This window comes from Poromitra crassiceps (genome assembly GCF_964638095.1).
Source record: "Poromitra crassiceps genome assembly, chromosome: 4".
Classification (NCBI taxonomy): domain Eukaryota; kingdom Metazoa; phylum Chordata; class Actinopteri; order Beryciformes; family Melamphaidae; genus Poromitra; species Poromitra crassiceps.
In genome coordinates this window covers 58706327-58733451 of record NC_139626.1, presented here as the reverse complement: position 1 = coordinate 58733451, position 27125 = coordinate 58706327, and the positions used below count along the sequence as shown (strand labels likewise).

The 27125-nt window shown below is 43.9% G+C and overlaps 1 protein-coding gene across 1 annotated transcript in view; it reads left to right on the top strand.

Annotated features, from left to right (window-relative positions):
* Positions 1-27125, top strand: part of myom2a (myomesin 2a) — a 98484-nt gene that overhangs the window by 33843 nt on the left and 37516 nt on the right. Inside the window, exons 13-21 of the mRNA XM_083635999.1 lie at positions 2460-2587; positions 7935-8118; positions 10011-10028; positions 14267-14441; positions 16034-16155; positions 21173-21360; positions 21822-21948; positions 24770-24948; positions 26593-26707. Coding sequence (XP_083492125.1) covers positions 2460-2587; positions 7935-8118; positions 10011-10028; positions 14267-14441; positions 16034-16155; positions 21173-21360; positions 21822-21948; positions 24770-24948; positions 26593-26707 — 1236 coding nt within the window. The remainder of the gene's footprint in view (positions 1-2459; positions 2588-7934; positions 8119-10010; positions 10029-14266; positions 14442-16033; positions 16156-21172; positions 21361-21821; positions 21949-24769; positions 24949-26592; positions 26708-27125) is intronic.

The following is a 27125-nucleotide window of genomic DNA, read 5'->3' as shown; positions in this document are numbered from 1 at the left end:
CTGTGTGGAGTTTGCATTGTTCTCCCCGTGCCCCCTGGGGGTTTCCTTCATATAGGAACCCCCTTCACCAAAACATGCAATATCCCGGTTGCTAATGTGGTTCCTCCTCTGGTCGTTAAGGGCGCCTGTTCGGAGGGAGGGGAACTGGTTGGAATAGCGTGATCCTCCCACGTGCTACTGTATGTCCTACCGGTGAAGCTTCCCCTGTCAGGTGAAAAGAAGCAGCTGGCTACTGCCCATGTCTCGGAGGAAGCATGGAGCCCCTTTCGGCTCTCTCCAGATCGGCAGAGGATGGAGTAGCAACCAGGATAAATAAATTAAAATGATCACTAATGGGGGATAAAAATGGGATAAAAAAAAAATCTGGAAAAAGAAGAAGAAGGGAAAACGTACATAAAAGTGCATTTCAGAAGGGAAAACGTAAAGTGTGTTTTAGAAGGGAAAATGTAAATTAAAGTGTATTTTAGAAGGGAAAACGTAAAGTGTGTTTTAGAAGGGAAAACGTAAATAAAAGTGTATTTTAGAAGGGAAAACGTAAAGTGTGTTTTAGAAGGGAAAACGTAAATAAGTGTATTTTAGAAGGGAAAACGTAAAGTGTGTTTTAGAAGGGAAAACGTAAATTAAAGTGTATTTTAGAAGGGAAAACGTAAAGTGTGTTTTAGAAGGGAAAACGTAAATAAAAGTGTATTTTAGAAGGGAAAACGTAAAGTGTGTTTTAGAAGGGAAAACGTAAATAAAAGTGTATTTTAGAAGGGAAAACGTAAAGTGTGTTTTAGAAGGGAAAACGTAAATTAAAGTGTATTTTAGAAGGGAAAACGTAAATAAAAGTGTATTTTAGAAGGGAAAACGTAAAGTGTTTTTTAGAAGGGAAAACGTAAATTAAAGTGTATTTTAGAAGGGAAAACGTAAATAAAAGTGTGTTTCAGAAGGGAAAACGTAAAGTGTTTTAGAAGGGAAAACGTAAATTAAAGTGCATTTCAGAAGGGAAAACGTAAATAAAAGTGTATTTTAGAAGGTACAATGTAAATAAAGGTGTAAAACATAAAAACACATGATGTAAAGATGTAAATGTTATCCTCACTGTTTTCCTAACATCCTTCATCACCACCTTTGCAGCCGACGAACAGGCTACCCACCAAGGCTTGTTGCAGTTGATCCAATTAGTGTTGGATCCATTGTGAAGGCAGAACACCTCTTACTGCATTCTATTTCAAAGGAGGAATCCACAGGCAGAACAACATTCTAGATTCTAGAATGTTGTTTATTTGGCCAGTTTTTAATGAGCAGCTATAGATTCAAGTCTTGTGTACTGCACACTAATACCAGGCTAGCTTTTCTCAAATGATCAAACAAAAAAACTCATACCAAATTCATACCAACAAAAAAACAACAACACTACAAATGGCCACACAAGTTACGGTGGACTCCTACATGTAAAAAATGTCATCATGTCAATATCAAAACTAATATAAGTCACCTGCTTGTCTTTTCTTTGATCCTTTATATAAACCATTATATCCCGTCTCCTCCCATCCTAACTGCTGTGGCAATCCTTGATCTAACTCCGACTCGTCCACCAACGCTTTACTTCACTTTTTTCACTTCACTTCACTGAAAAGCATTTTTAATTTTCTCCATTAAACCACTTCATGTTGTTTTCCTACATCCAGTCTGTGTCGAGTGTCTCCGGCTCTTCTCTAACCCGACTCTGTGAGACAAAAACTAATTTCAAAGCTAAAAACAAACGTGAACTCTTTAACCAAGCTGACTACAGTATATCTATATTACACGTCGTTCTACAGGTGCAGCCACTGCAGAAGTCTCATATTGAACTGCAGGATTTCTGAACTGATGCTCAACTTTGAAGGGGGCCATGCTGATTCTGTATATATACTGTATCGTCAAATGTGTTTAATGTAGACGTTAAAATCTCTGTGGTTAAATTGAACGTTTCCAAAATCATTTTTCCAGTCAGTTTCAGTCTAACTTTACCCCAGTCAACACATCACAACTCTTGTTGCTCCTGATTGGCTCCCTCACTAAAGAACGACTGAAATCCGTCCAATCGGGGTCCAGTTTGCAGATTTGAACTGGAAAGCCTCTACTCAACGGCTTTACATGTACCTTATTTGAATTAGGATGGAAAACCAGGATTGTGATGACTTGTGCTGCGGTCCAGACAAACCCGGAGGTCGAGATTTTCCTACTTGAAAAAGTACACTGGAGTGAGTTGTCTAGAACGCAGCACAAGTCTTCCCGATCAATCAAATGCATGTGTTTTGCAAAACGCCATCATGTATTCTTATTCTGAGCCAGAATGAAACATTCAATCAAAAGAAATCCTCATGCAGTACTAATGCAGGATACATAGCTGGATGCATGCAGGGGGGGGGACTTCTTCAGCGGCTGCTCCTCTATGTACAGTCTGCCTCAACTCGTTCACTCCCGGTCCCATCCAGGCCATGTGACTCTGCCCGGGCCGCCCGGCGACGTTCACGCGTCGGAGGTTTTCAAAGCGTACGTGGTACTGAGCTGGAAGCCTCCCAGCCCGCGCGGACGGGCGCCGCTGTGGTACGACATCGAGAAGGTGCGTTACGCCTTGCCTCCGGGCCGCACACTTCCATCAAATGTAGCTCACTGTTAAGCAATATAGTTAGCAGCTAGAGGCTATTGGACAGCATGTGCTTTGCTCACTTTTGTAGTACTGCCGGGCAGGCACACGAGTACACAAAGTATTACTTTGGTATTACTGGGGCTCAACTTGCTTTCAGTTCGAGAAAAATCCCAAAATGGGGGGGGAGACATAGAAATGTTTATATATCCCATATCTTGACTGAAATAATTGAGAATGAATCCAGACGATGGATGCATTGACAGGCTAGCGCACAGCAACAAAAGTACCAACAGTGGACCTTCAGAGTGATGCCATAGAAGAACAACTTCTGGTTCCATAAGAACCTTTCAGACCAAGGTTCTTTAACCATTTCTGTGCAGAAAAAAACATATGCCTTCTACATTGTGTTTTTGTTTAGCCTCTTTTACAACTGCACAATATACAGTAGGTTATACTATGGAGGGGTTTGGTCAATATATACAGTAGGCTATACTATGGAGGGGTTTGGTCAATATATACAGTAGGTTATACTATGGAGGGGTTTGGTCAATATATACAGTAGGTTATACTATGGAGGGGGTTGGTCATTATATACAGTAGGTTATACTATGGAGGGGTTTGGTCAATATATACAGTAGGTTATACTATGGAGGGGTTTGGTCAATATATACAGTAGGCTATGCTATGGAGGGGTTTGGTCAATATATACAGTAGGTTATACTATGGAGGGGCTTGGTCAATATATACAGTAGGCTATACTATGGAGGGGTTTGGTCAATATATACAGTAGGCTATGCTATGGAGGGGGTTGGTCAATATATACAGTAGGTTATACTATGGAGGGGCTTGGTCAATATATACAGTAGGCTATGCTATGGAGGGGTTTGGTCAATATATACTTAAGCAATATAGCACGAGAGCAAGTGTGTTGTGGAGAATATATCCCGCTGATAAGCTGTTATGCCACGAGGCCTGCGGCCTCGTGGGATAACAGCTTATCAGCGGGATATATTCCACAACACCACGCAGCTCGAGTGCTATATTGCTTTTATAAAACGGTTTCCAAGTATAATAATAATAATACTATAAGTCCGACTGGCATTGTATTCTGATAGAGTCAGTTGAAACACTACTGTAAGGCGGGACCTCTAGCAAGAAGATAGACGTGCGGGTGATTTGATTGGATCGTTCTGGAGACTGAAGTCGACATTGGCCAATCCTGGCGCTTGCTGAGAAGCTGAGAGCGTTTTGCAAAGCCCGACACCAGAGCCGTATGCCGACACCAAGTAACGTTACGTCTTATTTAGAAATGCGGGGTTAAGAGTGAGGGCGCGCGAGAGAGGGGTTAAGACATTAGCCCGCGTCTATTCTTGTACAAAACATCATTTTCTGCGAAGTATTAGTAAAGTTATAAGCGAAGATCGATTCACAAGGATCTGACAGCTGTCTCCGCCATTTGTTTTTTTTTAAACCAAAGGCTTTTATTAAGAGAGTTGCCATGGCAACCAATAACCGAGTCCAATAACCCAGGGCCATGGGTTATTGGACTCGGTTATTGGATTTATACAATGGCTGTGAACCAATCAGATTGCTTGATTTGAGAGAGCCGTTTTATAATTAAGCAATATAGCATGAGAGCTAGTGTGTTGTGGCAAATATATCCCGCTGATCAGTTGTTATCCCACGAGGCCGCAGGCCGAGTGGGATAACAACTGATCAGCGGGATATATGCCACAACACACGCTGCTCGAGTGCTATATTGCTTTTATAAAACGGTTTCCAAGTATGATAATATAAATATAATAATAATACTATAAGTCCGACTGGCATGGTATTCTGATAGAGTCAGTTGAAACACTACTGTAAGGCGGGACCTCTAGCAAGAAGATAGACGTTTGATTGGATCGTTCTGGAGACTGAAGTTGACATTGGCCAATCCTGGCGCTTGCTGAGAAGCTGAGAGCTTTCTGGAAAGCCCGACACGCAGCTCGAGCGCAGCGCTGCATTCTCAGCGCTTGCTGAGAAGCTGAGAGCTTTCTGGAAAGCCCGACACCAACTAACGTTACGGGGTTAAATGCGGGGTTAAATGCGGGGTTAACAGCCTTTTTTTTGCAAAGAAGACATTAGCCCGCGTCTATTCTTGTACAAAACATAATTTTCTGCGAAGTATTAGTAAAGTTATAAGCGAAGATCGATTCACAAGGATCTGACAGCTGTCTCCGCCATTTGTTTTTTTTACATTGTCATTTGAGGTAACCAAAGCCTTTTAGTAAGAGAGTTGCCATAGCAACTCAATAACCCATGGCCATGGGTTATTGGAGTGGGTTACTGGATTTATACAATGGCTGTGAACCAATCAGATTGCTTGATTTGAGAGAGCCGTTTTATAAAGTAGGTTATACTATGGAGGGGTTTGTTCAATACAGTAGGTTATACTATGGAGGGGTTTGGTCATTTTCAACATTTATGTCATCACCCACAATCCAAAAAGTAAGAAAAAAAGAGGAATATAGGTATCCCATTAAATATGTTCTTGAAAGGTTCTTTGTGGAACGCAGGATGTTCTTATGGCATCACTCCAAAGAATTCCAGCATCACCATTTTCAGTTCCAGCTCGCACCATATTTCTCTGAGTGTAGATACAGTAGGTAGGATGGTAGGTATAGTTACACTACACATCTTTATTCTTCTGAGTGTAGATACAGTAGGTAGGATGGTAGGTATAGTTACACTACGCATCTTTATTCTTCTGAGTGTAGATACAGTAGGTAGGATGGTAGGTATAGTTACACTACACATCTTTATTCTTCTGAGTGTAGATACAGTAGGTAGGATGGTAGGTACACTACACATCTTTATTCTTCTGAGTGTAGATACAGTAGGTAGGATGGTAGGTATAGTTACACTACACATCTTTATTCTTCTGAGTGTAGATACAGTAGGTAGGATGGTAGGTATAGTTACACTACACATCTTTATTCTTCTGAGTGTAGCTACAGTAGGTAGGATGGTAGGTATAGTTACACTACACATCTGTATTCTTCTGAGTGTAGATACAGTAGGTAGGATGGTAGGTAGAGTTACACTACACATCTTTATTCTTCTGAGTGTAGATACAGTAGGTAGGATGGTAGGTAGAGTTACACTACACATCTTTATTCTTCTGAGTGTAGATACAGTAGGTAGGATGGTAGGTAGAGTTACACTACACATCTTTATTCTTCTGAGTGTAGATACAGTAGGTAGGATGGTAGGTAGAGTTACACTACACATCTTTATTCTTCTGAGTGTAGATACAGTAGGTAGGATGGTAGGTATAGTTACACTACACATCTTTATTCTTCTGAGTGTAGATACAGTAGGTAGGATGGTAGGTATAGTTACACTACGCATCTTTATTCTTCTGAGTGTAGATACAGAAGGTAGGATGGTAGGTATAGTTACACTACACATCTTTATTCTTCTGAGTGTAGATACAGTAGGTAGGATGGTAGGTATAGTTACACTACGCATCTTTATTCTTCTGAGTGTAGATACAGAAGGTAGGATGGTAGGTATAGTTACACTACACATCTTTATTCTTCTGAGTGTAGATACAGTAGGTAGGATGGTAGGTATAGTTACACTACGCATCTTTATTCTTCTGAGTGTAGATACAGTAGGTAGGATGGTAGGTATAGTTACACTACACATCTTTATTATTCTGAGTGTAGATACAGTAGGTAGGATGGTAGGTATAGTTACACTACACATCTTTATTCTTCTGAGTGTAGATACAGTAGGTAGGATGGTCGGTAATAGTTACACTACACATCTTTATTCTTCTGAGTGTAGATACAGAAGGTAGGATGGTAGGTATAGTTACACTACGCATCTTTATTCTTCTGAGTGTAGATACAGTAGGTAGGATGGTAGGTATAGTTACACTACGCATCTTTATTCTTCTGAGTGTAGATACAGTAGGTAGGATGGTAGGTATAGTTACACTACACATCTTTATTCTTCTGAGTGTAGATACAGTAGGTAGGATGGTAGGTAATAGTTACACTACACATCTTTATTCTTCTGAGTGTAGATACAGAAGGTAGGATGGTAGGTATAGTTACACTACACATCTTTATTATTCTGAGTGTAGATACAGAAGGTAGGATGGTAGGTATAGTTACACTACACATCTTTATTCTTCTGAGTGTAGATACAGAAGGTAGGATGGTAGGTATAGTTACACTACACATCTTTATTCTTCTGAGTGTAGATACAGAAGGTAGGATGGTAGGTATAGTTACACTACACATCTTTATTCTTCTGAGTGTAGATACAGAAGGTAGGATGGTAGGTATAGTTACACTACACATCTTTATTCTTCTGAGTGTAGATACAGTAGGTAGGATGGTAGGTATAGTTACACTACACATCTTTATTCTTCTGAGTGTAGATACAGAAGGTAGGATGGTAGGTATAGTTACACTACACATCTTTATTCTTCTGAGTGTAGATACAGAAGGTAGGATGGTAGGTATAGTTACACTACACATCTTTATTATTCTGAGTGTAGATACAGTAGGTAGGATGGTAGGTATAGTTACACTACACATCTTTATTCTTCTGAGTGTAGATACAGTAGGTAGGATGGTAGGTAATAGTTACACTACACATCTTTATTCTTCTGAGTGTAGATACAGAAGGTAGGATGGTAGGTATAGTTACACTACACATCTTTATTATTCTGAGTGTAGATACAGAAGGTAGGATGGTAGGTATAGTTACACTACACATCTTTATTATTCTGAGTGTAGATACAGAAGGTAGGATGGTAGGTATAGTTACACTACACATCTTTATTCTTCTGAGTGTAGATACAGAAGGTAGGATGGTAGGTATAGTTACACTACACATCTTTATTCTTCTGAGTGTAGATACAGAAGGTAGGATGGTAGGTATAGTTACACTACACATCTTTATTCTTCTGAGTGTAGATACAGAAGGTAGGATGGTAGGTAATAGGTATAGTTACACTACACATATGTATTCTTCTGAGTGTAGATACAGTAGGTAGGATGGTAGGTAATAGGTATAGTTACACTACACATATGTAACCATTGAAAAGCAGACACACTCTTTGATATGGAATATAATTTCCTCCCAGATTCGGCCACAGGTCCGGCACAAATTGACTTGACAGAATTGAAGGTGATTTGAGCCCCGACTCTGTAAGAACACATCACAGACTCAAAGTGGCTCTCTGTGCTACATCGATGAGGTTTGTCGTAGACGGCTGTACCTTTTCACCACCCCTCCCCCTCCCCCGACTCTCCCATAGTGCTTAGCGGGCACTGGGGCGTGGCAGAGGATCAACCCAGCGGTCAAACTGCACTCGCCCCGTTACCCGGTCTTTGATTTGGACGAGGGGGAAAAGTACCAGTTCCGAGTGTTTTCGGTCAACATGTACGGCTCCAGCGAGGCGTCGGCGCCCAGTGAGCCAATCCAGAAGGTGGATAAGGATGGTAAGGGGCGGGGCTTAGCACACACACACACACACACACACACACACCCGCACCCGCATCCCCACGCGCACGTGCACGTGCACACACATACGAATGGATATAGACCCATTTCACAGCAACCATTTTGAGGTGATGAAGCAGCAACCATCACCGGATGGTTATGGTTCCATCCATTCCATTGAGATGTTCCAGTGACAGGGCCCTCATTAATGTTATTGGTTACACCTGCTTTACTTCCTCCTTTACCACCTCAAAACGGTTGCTGTGAAAAGGGCCTACCCAGCGAGCACAAAACGTTTTTTCAACGTTGATTTTTAGTTTTAATCTGGGTGATATTGGGTTTGAACGTCTAAGACCTAATTTCACCCTCTTTTCAACCGGCTAAAATGCGGTTACAACGTCAACGTGTAAAAAAACACAATTTGGTTCATCATATTGTTAAAACATTTGTTGTAGCTTGGAATAGAGACAATATTGATAGTGTGTGAATTGGCATTTGTCCATTTTATTGTGTAACGGAGAGTTGAAATCTGGTCTACACGAAAACTACATTTCAACGCATTTTATGTCACATGAAATACCATAAATATGGGACTATATAGGCTATGTGGTGCCAGCAAAAAGCTTCCAGGACACAACTATGGTTAATAGTTTAGCGCAATACTATAAAATAATGAATTGAGTTCCTGCAGCAATGCGCATGCGCAAGTAGCTGTGACTGACTAGACCAAAGCAAGTCTGCACCGGTCTGCACCACCAAGTGCGGAACTTGGGCACGCTATGTTATTGTAACAGACTATATATGAGGCTCTGTGTACCCCCTGAGTTTCTGGTGTTAAATGAAGTTACCTCTGAAGCCGTACAGCCTATAGATGCACACACACACACACACAACATAAATTTAGTCTGTTACATAATATAATGGTCTCGTACACATCACATAAAATAACTTGTCCTCCCGATCGTTGAGCCTGTGGTATCGTACAATCGTGTAGTCTACAAGTTGTGTGCGAGATAGAGTATATCATGTGCCCGGCTCCTTATATATTATAAGTAAATGTATAGCTCAGTGCATAGAGCGCTCTGGCGAGAACGTGGTTCGAATCCCGTGTGCTCTGCTGAATTTTTAATTTAAGATCCTGGTGAAATATGGTCTAAATCTGAAAACTTTCACTTTCAAACCTTCCTTGCACGTTTTTTCAACGTTGACCCTAAACGTTTTTTTAAACGTCTTTTCAACCAAAAAATGCTCGCTGGGGTACAGACACACACAGTCATGAAGACATACACGATTCCACCGATATGGGTTTTTGTACTGAAGCCGCCGATATTTTTATGCAACCAAAGACAGAAAGAAAGTAAAATGTCATTGCAGCTTTGCAGCTCTTAAGGAAGTGTGATGTCGCTGTGTTCATGCAGGAACCTCATCATATCAGCAGTAGATGATATCGGATATTTAATAAAAGCCCAATATCAGCCCAATGTATCGCAAAATCAATATAAATATCCCAATCCACAGACCTATATAAGCATGTTAAGAGTTCAGTATGAACAAACAGTAGATAGCCTACACTATTTACACTATATGTATACAGGCATATACACCTATTTACACTATATATATACAGGCATATACACCTATTTACACTATATATATACAGGCATATACACCTATTTACACTATATATATATACAGGCATATACACCTATTTACACTATATATATACAGGCATATACACCTATTTACACTATATACACAGGCATATACACCTATTTACACTATATACACAGGCATATACACCTATTTACACTATATATATACAGGCATATACACATGTTCAATTCTCCAATTTTGCCTTTGTTGAAAGAGAATGTGTGACTGTATGTTTCAGGCAGCGAGCGGCCGGATGGTACGTATGGTAACGTTTCTGTAACGTCACAACCTCAATCACTTTAGCTTTCACACTCCTGTAACGTCACAACCTCAATCACTTTAGCTTTCACACTCCTGTAACGTCACAACCTCAATCACTTTAGCTTTCACACTCCTGTAACGTTGCAACCACAAGTCACTTTAGCACACTCCTGTAACGTCACAACCTCAATCACTTTAGCTTTCACACTCCTGTAACGTCACAACCTCAATCACTTTAGCTTTCACACTCCTGTAACGTCACAACCTCAAGTCATTTTAGCTTTCACACTCCTGTAACGTCACAACCTCAAGTCACTTTAGCTTTCACACTCCTGTAACGTCACAACCTCAATCACTTTAGCTTTCACACTCCTGTAACGTCACAACCTCAATCACTTTAGCTTTCACGCTCCTGTAACGTCACAACCTCAAATCACTTTAGCTTTCACACTCCTGTAACGTCACAACCTCAATCACTTTAGCTTTCACACTCCTGTAACGTCACAACCTCAAGTCACTTTAGCTTTCACACTCCTGTAACGTCACAACCTCAAGTCACTTTAGGTTTCACACTCCTGTAACGTCACAACCTCAATCACTTTAGCTTTCACACTCCTGTAACATCACAACCTCAAGTCACTTTAGCTTTCACACTCCTGTAACGTCACAACCCCAAGTCACTTTAGCTTTCACACTCCTGTAACGTCACAACCTCAATCACTTTAGCTTTCACGCTCCTGTAACGTCACAACCTCAATCACTTTAGCTTTCACGCTCCTGTAACGTCACAACCTCAAGTCACTTTAGCTTTCACACTCCTGTAACGTCACAACCTCAATCACTTTAGCTTTCACACTCCTGTAACGTCACAACCTCAAGTCACTTTAGCTTTCACACTCCTGTAACGTCACAACCTCACAAGCTCAAGTCACTTTAGCTTTCCACTTTGTTTCGAGAAACTAACCATGACTGATGGGCAGAGCAAACAGGTAAAAGAGTATTTGCATTTAATTATTTGTTTGTTTTAGCCTGTTTGGACTACCAGATGGGTGGGGTTTACCACATAGTAGAATACAATAAGTACAATTCAGGTTTAAACATGTATGCTTTTCTGTGATTGACCACACAGAAACTCATGATTATCATCATTCATCTCATCATTGTCCTTATACAGTAGAACCCCACCCACCCGCTGCTCCTCGCTGTTTAAAACAAACGCTGAGAGTTATTTGCACTTTGTGTGATGCCAAGTCAGTTTCACAGACTGTTTATTTCCTCACTCTGGCTGCAGAGCTCACAGCTAGCTCACATTTCACTGAAAACACCACAAAGACGCTTTTCGTTTCACAGCTAAACTGATAGCAGTGCCAGTCACCTGTTATCTGAGGTACAGGACATCTATACATGTGCAATAAATTCAAATGTGATCATCAGTGTACACAACTGACTTTCATCTACTGTCATCAAGGGCGAATACCTGGTTTCACAAGTGGGGGGGACACAATAAAATGTGGTGCGCCGACCCTCTAGGGGGGTCCGGAGGCATGCCCCCCCGGAAGATTTTTTTTTACATTTTAGAGTAAAATGCCTCAATTTGGTGCACTCTGAGGGGAAGATTAACAGGCTAGATCTATGAAGAACTACACACATCACTCAATACATGCCTTTTAGACACCACCTCCTCCAACTCATCAGAGCTCTGATATGAAAGCAGGTGACATGAACAAGGCATAGAACAATACTGATGTGAAAGCCAGAGCCATATTGAAATCACGTTGGTTGTATTATTATTATTATCATTATTATTATTATTAGTGTGCTTTATTTTAAATTCAACCATGTTCACTGCTTACGATGTTCACTTCCTCTCATCACCTAACCCTTTATACAGCAGCAGGGACGTGCAGAGAATGTTAGAGGGGCAGGGGCTGGCAAAAAAGTTTTAACGTTTTTAGCCAGATTTAGAGGAATATCTCAATTTAAATTAACATTTGGATGATACTTGTCACAGAAAAATAACTCCACAAACTGAATAATATTAGTACAAAAGTTAAATTTGCTGTTACAATACTGTTGTGATAACATTATTTAGTCTTAAGAAAAGCCAAACTCTGTGAGTGCTGCCTTCAGGGACGGCTTGGAAAGGGGATTTTCCATACAGAGCGCCATTAGAAATGCATTCAGGGTCTGGAGAGGGCACTTTTTACAGACGAGAAAATCCGTGTCAATCTTTTGGAGTAGTATATAGCTTATAATTAGCAGCTCAATTAACATTCTCAGCCATAATATGATGGCTGGTCAAACAGTCGCGTTTTGAGCATGATTTTTTCAGTTTACCCACGATTTTTTCAGTTTAAAAAGTGGGCGGGGACAGAATCAAGGTTTTGAAAAGTGGGGGGGACATGTCCCCCCTGTCCCCAGTGGAAAATTCGCCCCTGACTGTCATAGCATTTGCAAATAATAATGGTGAAACGTTTGTTTGATCTTGCTTGGAGAACCAGATGGGTGCGATTTGTTACTGTTGCCAGAGAGTTTAGACAAAAAAGTGTTTGAAGGAACCTTGAAAGCCGATGTTCATGATTTGTGATTGACAACTGGCCTGTCACTCTCTGAATGGTCCTGATGTGGTAAACTCCACCCCTCTGGGACACATTGGACAGCCCAGAATCAAAATCAGAGTTGTTGTTTTGCAGTTAAACCCCACCCATCCGGTGCTGCTAGCAGTTTAAAACAAACAAATGACTTGTGTCTACCGAGGCCTGTAGCCGAATAACCCGTTTCCATGTCCGACTATTAAGATTATAATTTGCATCCTTGCTGTTCCAGGTACCTGTACACTGAACTGATATTTGGTGATGTTTGTTTATGTACTGAAAATGTTTTGTTCCAAAATGAGGTATGTGCCACTTGAAAAATGCTGCATAAACATGTTAAGAGTACACTATGAACAAACACATGATATACATACTGTACATGTATAGTGTACATGTATAATGTGTTTATAATTGAACAACTGTATACATTGTATAGATAAGTTCAATGCATTTTAGATGTTGTAGTTGAATGAACTTAAAGTGATTTTTGTTTTTGTATTTTCCCACAATGGATATTTAAGCAATATAGCACTCGAGCTGCGTGTGTTGTGGCATATATCCCGCTGCTCAGCAGTTATCCCACTCGGCCGTGCGGGTGAATTGATTGGATCGTTCTGGAGACTGAAGTTGACATTGGCCAATCCTGGCGCTTGCTGAGAAGCTGAGAGCTTTCTGGAAAGCCCGACACGCAGCTCGAGCGCAGCGCTGCATTCTCAGCGCTTGCTGAGAAGCTGAGAGCTTTCTGGAAAGCCCGACACCAACTAACGTTACGGGGTTAAATGTGGGGTTAAATGCGGGGTTAACAGCCTTTTTTTTGCAAAGAAGACATTAGCCCGCGTCTATTCTTGTACAAAACATAATTTTCTGCGAAGTATTAGTAAAGTTATAAGCGAAGATCGATTCACAAGGATCTGACAGCTGTCTCCGCCATTTGTTTTTTCTACATTGTCATTGTAACCAAAGCCTTTTAGTAAGAGAGTTGCGTGGCCATGGGTTATGAGTTGCGTGGCCATGGGTTATTGGAGTGGGTTACAGGATTTATACGATGGCTGTGAACCAATCAGATTGCTTGATTTGAGAGAGCCGTTTTATAAATATATATATAACTTTGGAATAGCTGGAATTGGAATGCTGATCCATTTCTGTTAAGTTAAATCATGAACCCACATCGTTGATTGAAGGCGTTGGTTAATAGTAGGGGGGGGATCGATACAGCATAGTATCGCGATATTTTGTGGGCAATATATCGCATCGTATCGAATGCCAAGTATCGTGATATTTTATTATACAAAATGTCAAGTGCATCATGCAACATTTATGACAGGTTTTTATGACAGTGTTGGTCAGTCTGTCTGCTTGACAATCCCTTTTTGCTGCAATACAATTATTGAAGTGAGACGAACAGACTGGTAACTTTATCTCATTACATAAAACAGATGTTGACAAAGTTATTTTTTCCTTTGGGGACATCATTTGCAGTTGAAAAAAAGTGAATAAATCACAATATATCGCAATACTAGTATATCACATTATCGCAATACTATCGTATCATGACTTAAGTATCGTGATAATATCGTACCGTAGGGCATGTGGTGATTCCCACCCTTAGTTAACGGTTGATTTTCTCCCCGGTGACTAGGCGTCCCCTCAGCTCCCGGTGTGGTGGTTGCTACCAGGAACACCAAGTCGTCTGTATTTGTGCAGTGGGACCCCCCAAAACACCCCAAAAACCTGATGGGCTACTACATCGACGGGCGCGCCGCTGGCTCCAAGGAGTGGTTCCCCTGCAACCACCGGCCCTTCAGACACACCAGGTACTGTAGGCAGGCCCTTCAGACACAGCAGGTACTGTAGGCAGTAGGGCATTCACGACTAGTCGATTTTACTAGTCAACTAGTCGTACCTAAAGGTAGTCGACTAGTCGTTTTAGCAAAAAAAAAAAAAAAAAAAAAGTATCTTCAAGAAAGAACATGAGGTATTTACACGACATACATGGACTATCATATCCCATATCCCCCACAAAGAACATCAAAACACAACACAACAAAACAAGAAAACTGCATAAGATACACAATAATCCAAGAACAAACAAGACTATTGGACAAACAACCAAACAAAAACAATGCATTCAGATCCTATCCTGATAAGCCTAATGACACTGGGGTAAAAAGTTCTTAAAGTCAAACTCTGTATGTGGTTGCCATATTTTGGGTCTAAGAATCTGCCTTTGCTCTTGTAGTAAATGTTATCCAACGTATGGTAGCTTGAGAGTTCATTCCACCAGTGAACTACAGCTGGGGGATTGGATGCTTTCCAATTTAAAGCTATGCATTTCCTAGCTGCCAACAGGGCAAGATCTATGTATTTACTTTGAATGCATTGTTTTTGTTTGGTTGTTTGTCCAATAGTCTTGTTTGTTCTTGGATTATTGTGTATTTTATGCAGTTTTCTTGTTTTGTTTTGTTGTGTTTTGATGTTCTTTGTGGGGGATATGGGATATGGGATATGATAGTCCATGTATGTCGTGTAAATACCTCATGTTCTTTCTTAAAGATAAAAAAAAACAAAAAAAATACGACTAGTCGACTACTAAGCACAGTGTCGACTAGTGGTTTTACTAGTCGACTAGTCTGTGAATGCCCTAGTAGGCAGGCCCTTCAGACACACCAGGTACTGTAGGCAGCCTTTAAAGATCACTGCTTGCTTTTTCGTGTGATGTTCAGGTGGCTCCGAGTCCAAATCATTATTCAACACTTTTTACACAAGGCTGTTTTTTCTTCAGAGGAAGCAAAATTCCAATTCAAAATGGAAGAAAGGAAGAAGAGAAATGCAATAGTGATAAATCGATTTGAAGGAACCATTCACGACGCGCACGAATGTGATTCCTGGGCCCGCCCGCTGCTCGGGCTCGCCTGTCCTGCAGCTCGCCAAACTGGCCCTGCAGCTCGCATTCGCAGCTCGGCCCGCTGCTCAACCTTTCCCGCAGCTTGGCTTACGGTGATGATGGCAGCCATTTTGAATGGCCAAAGTCAGTAAAATTGACTTAAGATTTCACAAGTCTCACTCAGTTGGACACAGTCTTGAATCCAAAGATTTCATTGAGATCGTATGGATTATTACCACTTGGATATTGCCAGCAGCTCTGTTTGTATTTTAAAGGAAACTCTCTGTGTTTGTGTTTGTGTGTGTGTGTGTGTGTGTGTGTGTGTGTGTGTGTGTGTGTGTGTGTGTGTGTGTGTGCCCGTGCGCGTGTGTGTGTGTGTGTGTGTGTGTGCGTACGTGCGTGCATGCGTCTGTGTGTGTGCGTGCGTGTGTGTGCGTGCGTGCGTCTGTGTGTGTGTGTGTGTGTGTGTGTGTGCGCGCGCGTGCGTGCGTGCGTGCGTGCATCTGTGTGTGTGTGTGTCAGGTTCGTGGCTCACGGCCTGGTCCCAGGAGAGACCTACGTGTTTCGCGTCCAGGCTGCCAACATGTACGGCCTCAGTGACGAGTCCCAGGAGTCTTCTCCCCTCACAGTGGAGCCCGCACTCTGTAAGCTACGCCTCACACTCGCAGTCGCCTCCATTCACATCATACCACCCCGAATGAATACAAGCCAATAAGATCACCGATAGATAGGAAGTGTCAGATGTGATTTAAAAAACGGCATGACAAAAATACAGACTTAAGATTACCCTATATGGTATCAGAAAGATTTTTCTTTGATTGAATGTTGTGTTGGGCTCATGTTATTGTTCTGTCCAGGGGGGGCGGTGCAGTATGGTATGTATTCAATTGCTGTACTACTGGCAGTCATTTCTTTACTGAGAACCTCCCACCACCATACTCACCCACCTCCTCCACCTTCACTCTGTATTTGTGAATCACAATATTATCACAAAATGCGCTTACATGTACAGGTACATTATAACATGTACAGGTACATTATAACATGCACAGTGTACGTTATAACATGCACAGGTACGTTATTCACCTTATCATTTGCCCATATCAGGACGCTTCCGCATAAGGTCAAGTAGATTACTTCTACCTTTATCATTTTTAGACTTGGCAAAAATCTGTTTTCAAGCAAAAGAAAAACCCGCACAAACTGTTATCAAGTTTTTTTTCTTTTTTTTTTCGGATGAGAACATATATTCCAAATATGTGACCAGTTTATCAGAATAACGCCTATTTGGACATTTTCACCGAGCAGTGAGGAGCGCCGGCTGTGTGACCGGTCGGACTAAAGCTAGTATCTGTCAACCCCTACTGGCAGCGAGAATCATTACGGAAACACTGTCGACATGTGCTTTTGTAACTAACATCATGTCGACCGCGGGTACACTCCTCGCAGCAGTAACGCTATGAGCATGTAACTGAAGTTGGCCACACTCGCCGCAGTGTAGCTGCTGAATGTTGCCAAACTTCATTCATAGTTTTACAGTTGATCGATGTTTTACAACGCAACCGGCCGGCTAACGCTGAACCGGAAGAGCAAAATACATATTGCGTCTGACACGAAAGAGAAAAAGGGGCGGGACAACATCAGGGGCCAGTTGCACCAAGTGGTCTTACGACTGGTCTTAAGCTAAGTTGGTCGTAACTTTACGACCTAACAGCTACGCCGGTTGCACCAATAGGGCGTAAGCCTTTTTCTCACTAAGACCGGTCGTAACTCTTACACCTGGTCAGGAGGAGGCGTAAGGTGCCTGTGCCTGTGAGATATCCGTGGTAGTATATCAGCGGAGACCTGATGTGATTGAGTCCTCACCGTCCTCATCGTCGTAAAGTCGTAGTAGTGACGCACATACAGTAGTGGGTGATGGCGCGAGGCACATTTTTGGGCCATTCGGGGCACATTCCCCGGCAATTCACATGGACGCGCATTGCTACGACCAGCGTAGTTAAGACCAGACGTAAGCCCTATTGGTGCAACAGGCGTAAATCCACTCTAAAGACTGGTCTTAACTAAGACCGACGTAGGGGTTACGACCAGGCATAGTTAAGACCACTTGGTGCAACTGGCCCCAGGTGAACAGACCCAATCACTTGTTTGTTTGCATGAACATCCGCGTAGACGACGCCTGCGTCGCACACGGGGGCGGGGAACCACTGAGACAAAGAGTCTAAATGCTTCAGTCTAAAATGCATGTTTGATGCTTTCATAGGTCATTCATTAACAACACTTTCACTAACGTTAGTTTAGAGACCTCATTGACCTGTTGGGCCACAGAATGAAAACAATGACAGCTTGAGTTCACCCAAAACTAGCAGCTTGTGCCACCAGCGGTGAGATGTCACATTGGCTAGATTTGGTTTATCAACACAGTGCATACAATAGGCACAACAAAGGTCGGACCACCGGTGTTTAACTAGGGTATATATCTTTAACGTTACAATTACGGCTGAAAATGACAAAAGAGATAAACAATAAACTAGAAAATAGAAGAGTTCTGCCTTCTATAAGTTTCAACAATTCAAAGCATCGATACATAAATCAGTACTGTGCTTAGCCTGTGTACTGTGTGTACTGTGCTGAGCCTGGAAGCCAAACTGGTTGTCTGTGGTAGAAATGAAAGAGCTACGACAATCTAATAGGACCCTTTCCAGTATTTTGGACACCACACTGGCTAGTGCAATAGACCTATAGTTCTCTATGCTCCCAACCTTACCAGTCTTGTACTTTAATGACAGGCACAAGAGTAAAGGTCCTTACACACGTCGGGAGCGTTTTTTTCTCGTGCGATTAATTTGCACGTCAATAATATTTTCCGAACCTATATCAGTGGTATGCAACCGTGCATACCAACGGCAAAGTTTCGCTGAGCTTTGTTGCGGCCTTTATTTTTTCGAACCACGGTCGATTTTTCACAAATTCGCTTCCGACGTGTACACATCTGTGGCTGTGATTGACAGGTGGGTCAAAACTCGCAGCCAGGCGCGGACTGCATAATCGGGCACGTCGGGCAAATGCCCGGTGGCCTGGCCTGGCCTGGCCTGCAAAAAAAAAAAAAAAAATTTGGTGCCCGCAGTCAGGCCACTCACTGAACAGCAGGCCAGGCGCCGCCTACTGGTTTACTAGTGGTTTTATTACTTTATTCAGGGTTAAAGTGGGTGCATCTCATTGTAAAATTGGACTCGGCCCAAATTGGGCTTCAAACGGCAAATCTGGCTTCAAACGGCCCAAATCTGGCTTCAAACGGCCCAAATTGGGCTTCAAACGGCCCAAATCTGGCTTCAAACGGCCCAAATTGGGCTTCAAATGGCCGGCACGCGCGTCGGCCCGTATCGGCCTGGCCTGCTTGGTATCTAATACCCGGCCTGAATTATTTTCCCAGTCCGCCCCTGCTCGCAGCCGTATATTCGCATCACTCTTGATGTGTCAGGACCTTAACAGACAACATATGGCCCATTTCTACCGCTGGTATCAACGCGGCCCCGCCCAGCTCGTCTCGCTTTTTTGTCTCATTCCACCGATCAAAAGTTGAGTCGGTTGAGTCGTGCTAGTTTTGGTCCCTGCTCTGTTGAGGTTCTAGCGCTGTGAACCCGGTACCATACCGTGACGTGAAAACACTGCAGACGACTGATTGGTCAGGCAGAATCGTGTTTACTCTATCTACTGACTGTCAATGCTGCATACCAGTTTAGTGGGGCTTACCTTCTCTTCTGTTATGTTATTTCCATCAGTCTTTTGTGTTGCTGCCTTCGGTTCTGGTGAGATAAAATCGATCTCCTTACTCAGCTTTAACATGACGGTGGTTTTCAATTGTTTTTAGAGAAAAAAAAGTCAGCTCCTCAGGAAGCCCTTGTAGTTGTGTGCAGCGTCGGCTCCGCTAGGCCGCAGGTGGGGCTTTGGTGAAGCCGCGGTCTTGCCTGGTGAGGCCGCCTGTGTAGAGGCTTGAGGCTTCACTTCTCCCCGTAGCGCAACCCCCGTCCCTCGCGCAGCGCATGCATGTGAGTTTGACTAACAACAAAGTGATATCCATTCTCCTGGCCGATTGTCACATTTGCCCATGTACACACTGTAGGTAATTTAGAGGCACCAGTATTTCATAACAGTTTAAAAGTTCTGTGTATGGATTCAATTTTAACGTTATATGTTATAGCCTACCTCGGTTATGAGCGGAGGGCAGATATGCGGTCGCTATGACGACCAGGTGTGGGCGGGGGTGGGCGGGGGCAGATCGAGCAGCGGTGGAAGCAAAACAGCCATCGGGTCGAAACGAGTAGAGCCGAGTGGTGACGAGCTGTGCAGGGCTGTAAAATGTGGTGGAAATGAGCCAATAGAGTCTGGCAACAGTCCATGGTGGGACGTAAGGCCAGTAAAGCAAATAGCAAGAAGAGCAGCAGCCTTAGGGCTTGCTAACTTCAGATGCTCAGCAGTGATATGATCTAGTAGCCTGGTAAACCAGCACGTCACGTGAACTCACCTTTCATTTCGTTCTGCGTGGCGGTCTGGCCCCAACTCTTCACCCACTCCTTAGCAGGGGCGGGAGCATAGGCCGGCGTAGTTGCCTTGACAGACAACTCCTTCAGCCAATCAGCGTCGGATCCAGTCAAATCCCAAATCCACTCGGGAGAATGGCAAAAACATGTTTTCCGCCCAGAAACTCAGCGGTTGCGGCGATACTCCTGTACTTGAATTGTTGTGATTGAGTCTATTTCTGCAATAACTGCACTTTATGGCTGTTTAAACAAGACAAAACGCTGACATGACTCCTCGAGACGATCGGGCAAGGAGGCGGCCATTATTGTTTTGTTAGTGCAGTGCTAGTGGCGTTCCTGATTGGCCAACTTGCGCTGTCAATCACAGCGCAGTCGCCGATTGGCTCTTCCGCTTTGCAGCTTCTGCTTAACACCCTCCCAGGCCTTGGGGTCCAGACCGTCTCGCAGAACCAAATGAAATGTGAGTTCACGCGACGGGCTGGTTTACCAGGCTAATGATCTAGGCCACTAGCTTTATGATCAGCTAGCTGTAATATACATTATAGGGCTCACTTATAGCACAATTAAAAAAGAGTACAATAATGCTGCCTCCACAACTCCGCTATATTACCCTCGCCGGAGACTCCCTCTATGGCGCGTGGTAACGATGCGCTGGCCCTGTTCAGAGATTTCACCTCCTTCCAGAAGCCAGCGACATCGTTACCAAGCAGCTTTTCCAGCCATAGAGTCAGCTCTCATAGCCTGTTCATATTTGGACCTAGCATTGGTGAGCTTTTTGTACTCTGGGTCAGGCCCCTGTCTGGGCCTACCAGCCGAGACGCAGGACCTGTGAGCCTCCTATAGCCTCTGCATGGTGGCCAGCTACGTACTTATTCCACCCTGGCTTGATGTGACGTGCCTTATTAGACTGATGGTCTTTGCACACACAGTCCGATTGTTTTCGTAATGCGTGTTCAAGTAAGTAACGTAAATTGATAAGTAACGTAAAACATTGTGATTAATTGAAATACTATACGTCACTCTGGGTATCAGGTGCTTTATATATCTGTGTGTATATATATATACATATATATATTGATGTATCTAGTAAATGAGCCATGACCCTGTGTGCCGCCTGCAGCGACCCCCAGCGCCCCGTTCGGCATCACCATGCTGAGCTGCGACGGCTCGTCCATGACTCTGGTTTGGAAGAGCCCGGCGCACTGCGGAGGGTCAAAGGTCAACGCCTACTACATCGACAAGAGAGACGCAGACTCTCTGGCCTGGAAGGAGGTCAACATCTCAGCCATACGGGACAGGATCTGCACCGTGAGTGGAGTCACAACGCACGACCGCTGGGCCCTTGCTAATAATAAGGGAGTATCGACGCATGATTGATGTGTGAAGAGAAGACTCGAGACTTGATTTGACTCATGGTGACTTGAGACTTGCACTTTGATGACTTGAAAAGGTTGATAAAGTCTTGACTTGAGATCTTGTGTTTTCAGATTTTTTTTTAATGGACTGATTGAATTTATTGACGTTGAAACTGATGATGGAAATCAAACTCATGTTGCTCTTGCAACGCTTTGATCATATTAAAACCACATTGTGTTGAAAAGTCTTAAATAAAATTAGGTCAGACAATTGGATGTGTCACAGAGATTTGAACTCCCAATCCAGAGCGGAAACACTAGGATGATTCTGATACAGCACCTCTGACTTGTGTACCAGCATATTTCTCCCTATTTGAATTATCCTAATATGACACCTGTTGTTTGTGACTTGAGGTTGACAATCTGACGGAGGGAACCTTCTATGAGTTCAAGATCCAGGCCGGTAACCTGGCTGGTGTGGGCGTGCCCTCCGCTCCCAGTGCCCCCATGAAGTGTGAAGCCTGGACTATGGAGACACCAGGTAGGATACATGAAGTGTGAAGCCTGGACTATGGAGACACCAGGTAGGAGACATGAAGTGTGAAGTCTGGACTATGGAGACACCAGATGGGAGACATGAAGTGTACAGCCTGGACTATGTAGACACCAGGTAGGAGACATGAAGTGTGAAGCCTGGACTATGTAGACACCAGGTAGGAGACATGAAGTGTGAAGCCTGGACTATGGAGACACCAGGTAGGAGACATGAAGTGTGAAGCCTGGACTATGGAGACACCAGGTAGGAGACATGAAGTGTGAAGCCTGGACTATGTAGACACCAGGTAGGAGACATGAAGTGTGAAGCCTGGACTATGTAGACACCAGGTAGGAGACATGAAGTGTGAAGCCTGGACTATGGAGACACCAGGTAGGAGACATGAAGTGTGAAGCCTGGACTATGGAGACACCAGGTAGGAGACATGAAGTGTGAAGCCTGGACTATGGAGACACCAGGTAGGAGATATGAAGTGTGAAGCCTGGACTATGTAGACACCAGGTAGGAGACATGAAGTGTGAAGCCTGGACTATGCAGACACCAGGTAGGAGACATGAAGTGTGAAGCCTGGACTATGGAGACACCAGGTAGGAGACATGAAGTGTGAAGCCTGGACTATGTAGACACCAGGTAGGAGACATGAAGTGTGAAGCCTGGACTATGTAGACACCAGGTAGGAGACATGAAGTGTGAAGCCTGGACTATGTAGACAACGGGTAGGAGACATGAAGTGTGAAGCCTCGACTCATGCGCGTAGCCACGGGTGTACCAGGGTGTGCAAATGCCACCCAGACAGGCCGCTGGCACACCTAAAAAATTTGTAAAAAAGGTTTTTTGTTTTGTCTGCAAAACACATATCAACGCTGTCATGCACTGTGTCCAACTGTCCGCTGACCTATGTGCCCCGGAGCATCATGGGAAACTAGTTAAGCTGTCGTCCACGTAAAGTAAACAAATGCACGCACGCACAGCAGCAGCAGCAGTGCCAAATCAAGAAGACATGAAACAAAGCTCGCTTTTAAGCTTTTTCGGCAAAGGCAAGAAACGTCGCATTGACGACGAGGAAGAAGATGACTCATCGTCACCCTCCCCCTCAACAAGTGCGGATTGTAGTGCACCCGTTCCCGCACCTGTATTGGTGGTGTACAGTGGAGGAGAGACAGACGAGGAACGCAGCCAACAACACACCGGAGGTTTGTGCAGAGCCAGAGGACACTGACGCTACAGATCTCTCTGCAGTAGACGAACCTGCATGCCAACCAAATTTGCGTTCTTTCCCGACTAGAACACTCATTGGAAAAAGTAGGTGAGACTTTTTTGAGATACTAAACAAAGTGGTTTTACATCTTGCCAAAAAATACAATTGAATTGACTGCTTCTACCTGCTAATAATGAGTGCGAAAAGGAGCAAACAACACACAAATATTCCTCTAAATCTGGTTTGAAAAGACCCAAAAAAAGTTTGGGGGGGGCCTTCCGGCCGCCACCAAGTACTCCGCCCCCCTGGCTTTCTGTGGCACACCCAATGAGCCAAGTCTGGCTACGCTACTGCCTCGACTATGTAGACACCAGGTAGGAGACATGAAGTGTGAAGCCTGGACTATGTAGACACCAGGTAGGAGACATGAAGTGTGAAGCCTGGACTATGTAGACACCAGGTAGGAGACATGAAGTGTGAAGCCTGGACTATGTAGACACCAGGTAGGAGACATGAAGTGTGAAGCCTGGACTATGCAGACACCAGGTAGGAGACATGAAGTGTGAAGCCTGGACTATGGAGACACCAGATGGGAGACACATCACTACTCCATACTGTATATCTACTGTATAACAATGGAGTTGTTGAGGCTCGTTGATCAATTCTAAAATAAGAATGCAAAATCTCTGAGTGAGTGACTGAATGAGCGAGTGAGTGTGTGTGTGTGTGTGTGTGTGTGTGTGTGTGAGAGAGAGAGAGAGAGAGAGAGAGAGAGAGAGAGAGAGAGAGAGAGAGAGAGAGTCAGTGAGTGAGTGAGTGCGAGCGAGCGAGCGTGTGTGTGAGAGTGAGTGAGTGAATGAGCAGAAATTCTGGTCGGCCACAGCTATGCCATTTTATGTGCGATCGTGCTGAATCTTTCAGGAAGTGCGAAGAGCACCACTGCGGGTGACCTAACGGAGACAGACTCAGGCCCCGCCTATGACCTGAGCTTCAGTGATGTGTTTTGGCCCTAAGGGCCCCCGCCTACGACCTGAGCTTCAGTGATGTGTTTTGGCCCTAAGGGCCCCCGCCTACGACCTGAGCTTCAGTGATGTGTTTTGGCCCTAAGGGCCCCCGCCTACGACCTGAGCTTCAGTGATGTGTTTTGGCCCTCAGGCCCCGCCTACGACCTGAGCTTCAGTGATGTGTTTTGGCCCTCAGGCCCCGCCTACGACCTGAGCTTCAGTGATGTGTTTTGGCCCTCAGGCCCCGCCTACGACCTGAGCTTCAGTGATGTGTTTTGGCCCTAAGGGCCCCGCCTACGACCTGAGCTTCAGTGAGGTGTTTTGGCCCTCAGGCCCCGCCTACGACCTGAGCTTCAGTGATGTGTTTTGGCCCTCAGGCCCCGCCTACGACCTGAGCTTCAGTGAGGTGTTTTGGTCCTCAGGCCCCGCCTACGACCTGAGCTTCAGTGAGGTTTTTTGGTCCTCAGGCCCCGCCTACGACCTGAGCTTCAGTGATGTGTTTTGGCCCTCAGGCCCCGCCTACGACCTGAGCTTCAGTGATGTGTTTTGGCCCTAAGGGCCCCCGTCTACGACCTGAGCTTCAGTGATGTGTTTTGGTCCTCAGGCCCCGCCTACGACCTGAGCTTCAGTGAGGTGCGAGGCGGCTCCCTGGTCATCCTGTGGAAAGCCCCGGTCTACACCGGAGCCAGCGCCATCACCGGCTACTTCGTCTCCATGGCCAAGAAGGGCTCCCCGCAGTTCGAGACCCTGAATGAGCAAGCTGCCGGCCACCGCTACCTGCAGGTACCATCCATCCCCACTCTCCATGGAGCTCTAATTGTCCACGGAGAGTCAGAGGAACACATTCCGTCATATGAATCGCTAACATATAAAGCCGCTTTGATAGCAGTGAGATGTGGGAAATACTCCTGATTACAATTGTACACTTCGGTTTTGATTTGAGGTTTGGACCTGTCAAACGGTTTGTATCTTGAAAGAAGAAGAACAATGAAGACGGCACACTTCTCCCGTGTGTGTGTGTGTGTGTGTGTGTGTGTGTGTGTGTGTGTGTGTGTGTGTGTGTGTGTGTGTGTGTGTGTGTGTGTCTCCCTTGTGTGTGTGCGGTTCTTCATTCTTCTCTTTTCAAGGTTTGGACCTGTAACAGCAGCACTGGTCGTGTTGTAATCTGTCCCTTTTTTATCAATCAAGGTCTCCACCCCTAAATTCAATTCCATTCATAAATTGGTCAAATAAGTTAGTTAGGATGAGCTAAAGAAGAAGAAGAAGAAGGGGCGGGGGGGCAGTTCGTGTGACTTGAATAGCATTCATGGAGATACTGTACATATCTGTATTCTGCTCAAAGTATTCACCTTATGTAGCCCCGCCCACTTGACCCAGTTGTGTTACGACTTCCTGTTCAAAACACCGTCTGTTTTACCTGGTCAATAACACTGTGCTCTCACAGGAAGTGTCAACACAATGGGAAGTAATTGGCTGACCCCTGGGGGTCGGGGGGCTGAAAAGTTTGGAAAACCCTTGACATAGAGCAGCATACAGGAGATTGTTCACATCTCTCTACAGCAGTGGTTCCCAACCTGGGAAATGTAAGAATAAATCGTGGAAATAAATGAAACGTTACAATAGATCTGCTCAGGAGGCACTAATTGGAACCATTTCACTCCATTTCTTATTTTGTACTGTTATATTCTTCAAAAGGTGGGTTATCATTCATTCATTGCATCGTCATCAGTGTTGGGGGTAACTCATTACAAAAGTAACATATTACATGTAATATATTACTTTTAGCAGTAACTCAGTAATATAACTTATTACTTATAGGATTTCAGTAATATTATACCAGTTACTTTGTCAAGTAACTCAAGTTACAAATTACATTTGATTAAATCAAAGCACATATTTAAAAAAGATACAATCATTTCCTAATCAAACTGTGTGTTTTTATGCAAATAACCACTATAGATGACAGTAACAAAGGGAAAGAATAACATTTAGAATTTTGGATTGTTTACACTGTCTTCAAGGCGGTTGAAATTATTTCTCGGGATGGTTCCGGGGCAGCAATGTCATTCTGCTGCTGCTGTTGTTTTGGTAAAAGTAATGCAAAAGTAGTGTAATAAGTAATGAGTTACTCTACACAGAAAGTAATATTGTAAAGTAACGTATTACTTTCAAATGAAAGTAACTAGTAATATGTAGTATATTACATTTTGAAAGTAACTTGCCCAACACTGATCATCATATGCTATAGTTTTCTCTTGCCGTTTTCTAAGCAAAATGTTAAAGTGGGTACTTGGGATTCATAAATCGGGGAAAGGGGGTACTGAAGCCAAACAAGTTTGAGAACCACTGCTCTACAGGTATCCAGACAGCTTTCCATCGCCATGTGTACTACTCAGGCTGCATGCTAAGATGCCTTCATGTGTCCAGGTGTCTGGTCTGGAGGAAGGGGAATCCTACGTGTTCAAAGTACGCGCCGTCAACGCCAGCGGTGTGGGGAGAGCCTCCCAGCCGTCTGAGGCAGTGTGTGCCAAGGCTCTGCCAGGTAACAGCCGCTCTACGAGGAGTTAATGTTTGTGTTTCACTGCACTGTCCGCTGTCAGTAACCTGCTCCCGTCTCAGCACCGCACCGCACCGCGCTCTCTGTTAATACAGGCCCGGTTCTACGGGGGTGCAAGGGCATGCATTGCCCATTCAGTTGACTATTTTGTTTGGATTATTTAAATGTGTATTGTAAAGCAAGACAGAGGCAGATGTCGAAGAAGTCTGCGGTTCATATATAAATACCCTCATATACAGTATCTGCTCTACGTTTGTAGCGATAAACAACTCCCATAACTTAAGATCAAATAGCTGGTTGAAATTCAAAGTGCCAATTATGCGAACAGAATCTGGAAAAAAGAGTCTCTCTTACTTTGGTCCCTGGTCGTGGAACGACCTGCAGTCCCGTTTAAAACTGGTCT